The sequence below is a fragment of the Eurytemora carolleeae genome, unplaced genomic scaffold (assembly GCF_000591075.1).
Source record: "Eurytemora carolleeae unplaced genomic scaffold, Eaff_2.0 scaffold945, whole genome shotgun sequence".
Taxonomy (NCBI): Eukaryota; Metazoa; Arthropoda; class Copepoda; order Calanoida; family Temoridae; genus Eurytemora; species Eurytemora carolleeae.
This window is the reverse complement of record NW_019397004.1, coordinates 1-5,551: the sequence shown is the minus strand read 5'-3', so window position 1 is coordinate 5,551 and position 5,551 is coordinate 1. Positions and strand designations below refer to the sequence as shown.

The 5,551-nt window shown below is 32.2% G+C and overlaps 1 protein-coding gene across 1 annotated transcript; it reads right to left on the bottom strand.

The window, feature by feature from the left end:
- Window positions 1–2,533: 2,533 nt before the first annotated feature.
- Window positions 2,534–4,360, bottom strand: LOC111711022 (uncharacterized). Its single transcript, XM_023485247.1, has 2 exons — window positions 4,246–4,360; window positions 2,534–3,757 (listed from the first exon to the last, which is right to left on the bottom strand). The coding sequence occupies exons 1-2, from the start codon at window positions 4,334–4,336 to the stop codon at window positions 2,700–2,702; spliced, it is 1,149 nt and encodes a 382-aa protein (XP_023341015.1). The 5' UTR covers window positions 4,337–4,360; the 3' UTR covers window positions 2,534–2,699.
- Between the last annotated feature and the right edge of the window lie 1,191 nt (window positions 4,361–5,551).

Here is a 5,551-nt window from a genome sequence, read left to right as displayed (position 1 = left end):
TTTCTACAGTTAGTGAATAGTGATGGTTTTTACGTTTTTGGAAGTTTTCTAACAGATCGCTGAACAACTGATTTTTGTTAGCACCATCGTTAACGATCTCTAACAACAGAGTTATGCATAAAGATTGAACAATCGAAAAGGAGGGGTCATCATTTTGACGACCTTAAGCTGAAGATCGTTAATGATCGTTATCGACCGTAAAAATCCGAATTGGTTAAAAGTGTTCTCTATCTGTAAAACTCACAAGTTCAAAGTAGGAAATTTATTTCAATGTTTTTTTTACATCATCATCAGTCCTTTAACATGAGAAGCTTGTTTTGAACTGATATAGATTGTTATCGATATCTAGCGTAAAAAATTGAAATTTCCCTAAAATTAGCATTACAGTGATAGACGCAATAGGAACAATGCATCTAAACCCAATCTAAAGATCTTACGAGGTCTCAAAAAATTATTTATTTAGGTTTTTAGTTTAAGATCTATATAATCAATCTCTTCACTCATATTTAAATATGTTAGCTATAGCTGGTCAAATTGGCTGAATTATTTTCAAGGAACCCGTGGCTACCCCAAGCGCAGGAAAACGGCGAGAGTAACTACTAACTATGCATTTTTTAGGCAACGCCGGGTATTCTATGGCTCGTTATTTCATATATTGGTCATTTTACTTGTATCTTACTTGTATTTTACTTGCTTTTTACTTGTATTTTACTTGTATTTTACTTGTATCTTACTTGTATTTTACTTGCTTTTTACTTGTATTTTACTTGTATTTTACTTGTATCTTACATGTATTTTACTAGCTTTTCACTTGTATTTTACTTGTATTTTGCTTGTATTTTACTTGTATTTTACTTGTATTTTACTTGTATTTTACTTGTATTTTACTTGTATTTTACTTGTATTTTGCTTGTAATTTAATTGTATTTTACTTGTATTTTACTTGTATTGGGATATATGTAGAGTTTGACAGTGTACTAGTATAAGAGTATTGATTGTAATGAGGAGTAGGAAGGGTTGTGATATGACACCGCTGGGAATAGAAATGGTTCTGGAGAACTCAGAGATTAGAGGAGGTGTGGGGGGGATCCTACTGCCTCCCCCCCTTCAAACCCCGATCTCTATCTCGCCAGCATATGACAGGAGCGTGATGTCATTATATAGTTTTTTAGCGTCAAAAAGCGTTATTTTGAAGGCAGATGCGTGCTGTCCCCCCCTTTCTAGAGATTTTTCAGGCCCCTGTCAGTGTCTGTATTGAAAAGCTGGAGTTTAGCATGTGCGACAAAATCAAATTCTTTGTTAAAAAACGAGATAAAAAAAGGGGAATGGAGGGGGGGGGGGGTTGTAGAGGGTACTTTAAATGCGTTTATTTATATTTCTCTATTGATATTTTAATTTTCTTTTCGATGGGGGATGTCGAAAGGGTACATATAGCCAGAGGTAGTCGATAAACATGAACTAAATCACGGTATATTCCAGTACATTTCATGTACCGGGCCGGATTTTAACTAGCTAGGGCAAGCAGTACAGTACAAATACAGACTTTACGAGGCAAAACGAGACTGTTCGCTAAGTAAACAATTTCCTCTTAGTGAAATGTACATAAAATGAACTGAATTGAAACTGTGATATAAAGAATAAATTGTTAAAATTTGTATTGATCAGAATATTGAATCTACTGGCAATACCCCCAATAAATGTATTAAATGTGTGGAATTTTAGGAAGTCTATGTAACCTTTATATTATGTAAACTGTTCTTAAAGAAGACGACATTCAGAAACGTTCAGAAAATGCTCAATAAGCAATTTTCATAAATTAAATCATACAGAATCTGCAACCTGATGACGTGTTTACCGAATTAATATTCTAAAATTTGAATATTCAATCTTGCAGAAAGAGAAGCTGTTAATTGAGAGATGATTGATTGATAATCAAAATTTTAATTCTGAAAACAATAAAAATAAAAATAAAGTGGACATATTTTTTTATTTAATCTTTAATGATTAATAACATATCACATAGAGATTTGTGCTAAAATTATATATTAAATAATTTCCTATATTTTGCGGAAAAATACGATTTAGTTAAATTGACGCTGTACGATTTACATAAACATCCACACATTAACTAGAGTTCAAAACTTTTGTATTGGGAATCCACGGATCAAGCAGTTATTTTAAGCCGTTCATATGGACTATTATTTAGCTATTGGATAAACTTTGCAAGAATAACCAAAATTGAGGAATCCCTTCAAACTAAAAGTTGCCATCGCAGATATTGAGATCAAGCATTGTAGATAAGCATTTGAACCCAGGACATTGAATAGAATAAGAATATATATTTGGAACTGCGCAATGCGCACATAGCATTTTGTCATTTAATTCAGTAATTGAGGAATTGAGTATTTGGAACAAACTCAAATTTTCTAATCCTTATATTTTTGCAAATTTTAATATTTAAAACTTAGATTATTTAATCTAACAGAATTCATAAAATGAACCATCTAAGGTTTATGACATTGGGTTGCAAATGTATAGTTCAAATATATAGTTCAAATATACAGCTCACTATATAGCCCGTCTTGTATACCCATTATGTGTAAGACCCAGCGTGTTTTATGCAACAGAATTAGGCGGCTGAAACTAAAGGGATAGGGGTTAGAAAATCAGAATTTATGACAATGACTCAATTCCTCATTTTATTTGAGAAATGTCTTAAGGTTTGAACCCTGGTCTCCTAAATAAGCCACTAGATCCAGAATAGACAAACAGGATAGACCAAGATAGAATCCAACAGAGCTTCCTATCTCCACCAGCAAGGAGATAAAAGTAAAGCTTTGATATGCTTCGCTAACCTTAATTTCGTTCTTGAAAAACAGACCTATAGCTGAAGTTGGAGAAGAGATCTTTTGAACCCTTCGTAATGATATTTCTTGTCTTGTGCAGGGCAAAGGACATTCAGGTATTGTAATACTCTGCTTGTAGGCTATGTTTAAGGTCAAATAGCTACTGATATAATCAGTGTAAGCTTTCATGTATGTCTGATTAAATGTTGTTTTACAGGTACGAGATTCATTAGTTGTCAGAAATGGATTCACACATCCAAGAATATCCAGAAAATCAATATACTGTTCTTCTTCCATGCAGTTTGAAAAACTGGAATATTTGGAGTCAGCTTCCCCATAGATCATACAATTTGTTTTCGAGTCATGTTCACTCAGAATACTTCTCTTTAGGTTTACTTCATATACATAGCTATAAGAACGAGTTTCCTTGATGAGATTCTGATCAATAGAGAAGGTATGCCAAGGGTAGGAATATAATGTTTCTTGGTAAGTGTCGGTAACAAATATATCAAAGTCCCCCTGGCCAATGTATATAACAACTCTATCTTTAAAATTAAAGTTCTTAGCGGAGAAATCTTCAAGTATGTAGCAGTAACCATATGGAATAAGTATTCTTTTATTAAAGCTCAGATCTATAAATTTTCCTGTATTTCCTTGAATGGAAGCTGATATATTGGTCCTTGACGCATTAATCAGTAGTTTCGTCATGTTTTCAAATGATAAGTTTTGAGTTCCACCCCAACCAATCTGAAGCTTCATAGTTCTTGCTGGATTCGATAAATGCATGCTGTTTGATGAACTTAAGCTCTTATTTCCTTTTAAGGCATCTTCAAATTCAGATGGTTCAAGTCCATTAACAAGTTTTTCATTGTTGTTTTCCATAGTAGTATTGGCAAGTGTAGTGATTATACCTGTGTAGAGATGGGCGCATTCGGTTTTTTTTTCATTTCGTTTGTTCATTGTTAACGACCCATTTCGTCAGTTTTTTTCGTTTGTTCCAAAAAAAATTTATTTGGTTCGTTCCCAAAATTATTGTTCATTTTCCGTCTATTTTATAATTCATTCCTTTTCTCACTGAACGATCATTTAGTAAAATTGTTCGTTCAGTGAAATCGTTAATGCAATAAAATCGGTCATTCAGTTTAAACACGTTAGTTTGTTAAAAAATTGTTCTTTCAGTAGAAAAACTATTGTTTTCCCAAAAGCTTGTTTAACAAATCGTACGTTCAGTAAAAAACTATCTTTTTTAAAAAAATCTGTTTGAAAAGTTCAGTAATTTGAATTATCTGTTTTTAAAGTTCTTTTGAACTATTTTAAATCGTTCATTTTTTTCAAAAAACGAAAAAAATTTCATTTCTCAGAACGAACCATTTCGTTTTTAGTTCATGCCCATCTCTACCTGTGAAGAAGTATTGCTCTGCTGGAAACTTGTATCCGTGAGTATCTGCTACTTGATCAAGGTTGCTCATCTGATCCCGTTCACACAACATTATGTTGATAGTTTTCAAGTCATCCAAACTAAATATGATATTTTTGTTACGCTTAAAGGGACTGTAAGCGTAATTTCATTTCAAGTGACTCTCAATGCAAAGATTTAAAGCATTGTCTGATCAATTATGAATTGGATATTAGTGTTTATTATTTTGAAAACTGATTATTTCCATATGTAGTTTCTCTACAGTGAAACCCTTAATAACGAATACATCGAAAGAATTCATCAAATGTCGTATTCTTCACTTTCTGATAATAGAATGTTGCAGATATTTAGTTTTTTAATTAAATGATTAGATGGAACTCTTTAAAACTGTTCCCGCATATTCATGTCTATTTATTTATTTTCGCAAATACTGAAATTTACGTAATATAGTATAAAACTCATTGAAAAATTGCCAAGACGACATTTGATAAATTCTTCCGATGTATTTGTTATTAAGGGTTTCACTGTACAAAAATTTCTCTACTGCAGGAAAACATATAGAAATTATTTGAAATTAACACTGTTAAATTTAGAAGAACAACAATATCTTCAATTTTGATGATCAGATAGATATAGTGAATCATGCATTGCCATCTTTGCATGGGGAGGGGCACTTGAAATTACACTTACAGTTATTTTAAGAGATATATTTGAAATCCAAAACACATGACCTCCAATTTGAAATTATTTTGATAAAGATATAAAGTGATTATTATATTTAAATTTACAAATAGGGATAAAATCGTTGGGCCTATAAGATGGTGATTAACCAAACCTCTGTAGAGTGAATAAAATAGATGTTAATTCCACATTATATTTAAAATATATTTGACCCTCGTCAGTTCTTGAGATTGTTTCTGTCATGAGGATTGTGTGCGATATTTTTTATCTCTTGCAGTCAATGGCCAGAAAATGAAGATGTAACTGAAGTCTAAACTTTTGTAAAACTTTAATTCAATTATTGATTCCCATTTTTAATACAAATCTATTTATTGATATGATTCCTCTCACCGTAGTTTCAAGAGTCCATTAGGATTTTTCTCCAATAAAACACAAGCGCGATTTTTCGACCAATAGTGATAGTGTGCTATCTATCTATCTTCAGCGCTTAATGGCGCCGGTGAATTTATCTATCTATCTTCTTGTATCTAACTATCTTTCTTGCTATCGCTGCAGTAAACATGATTTCGGGACTCAAAAATGACGGTGAAGTCGTCTTTCGTTAGCA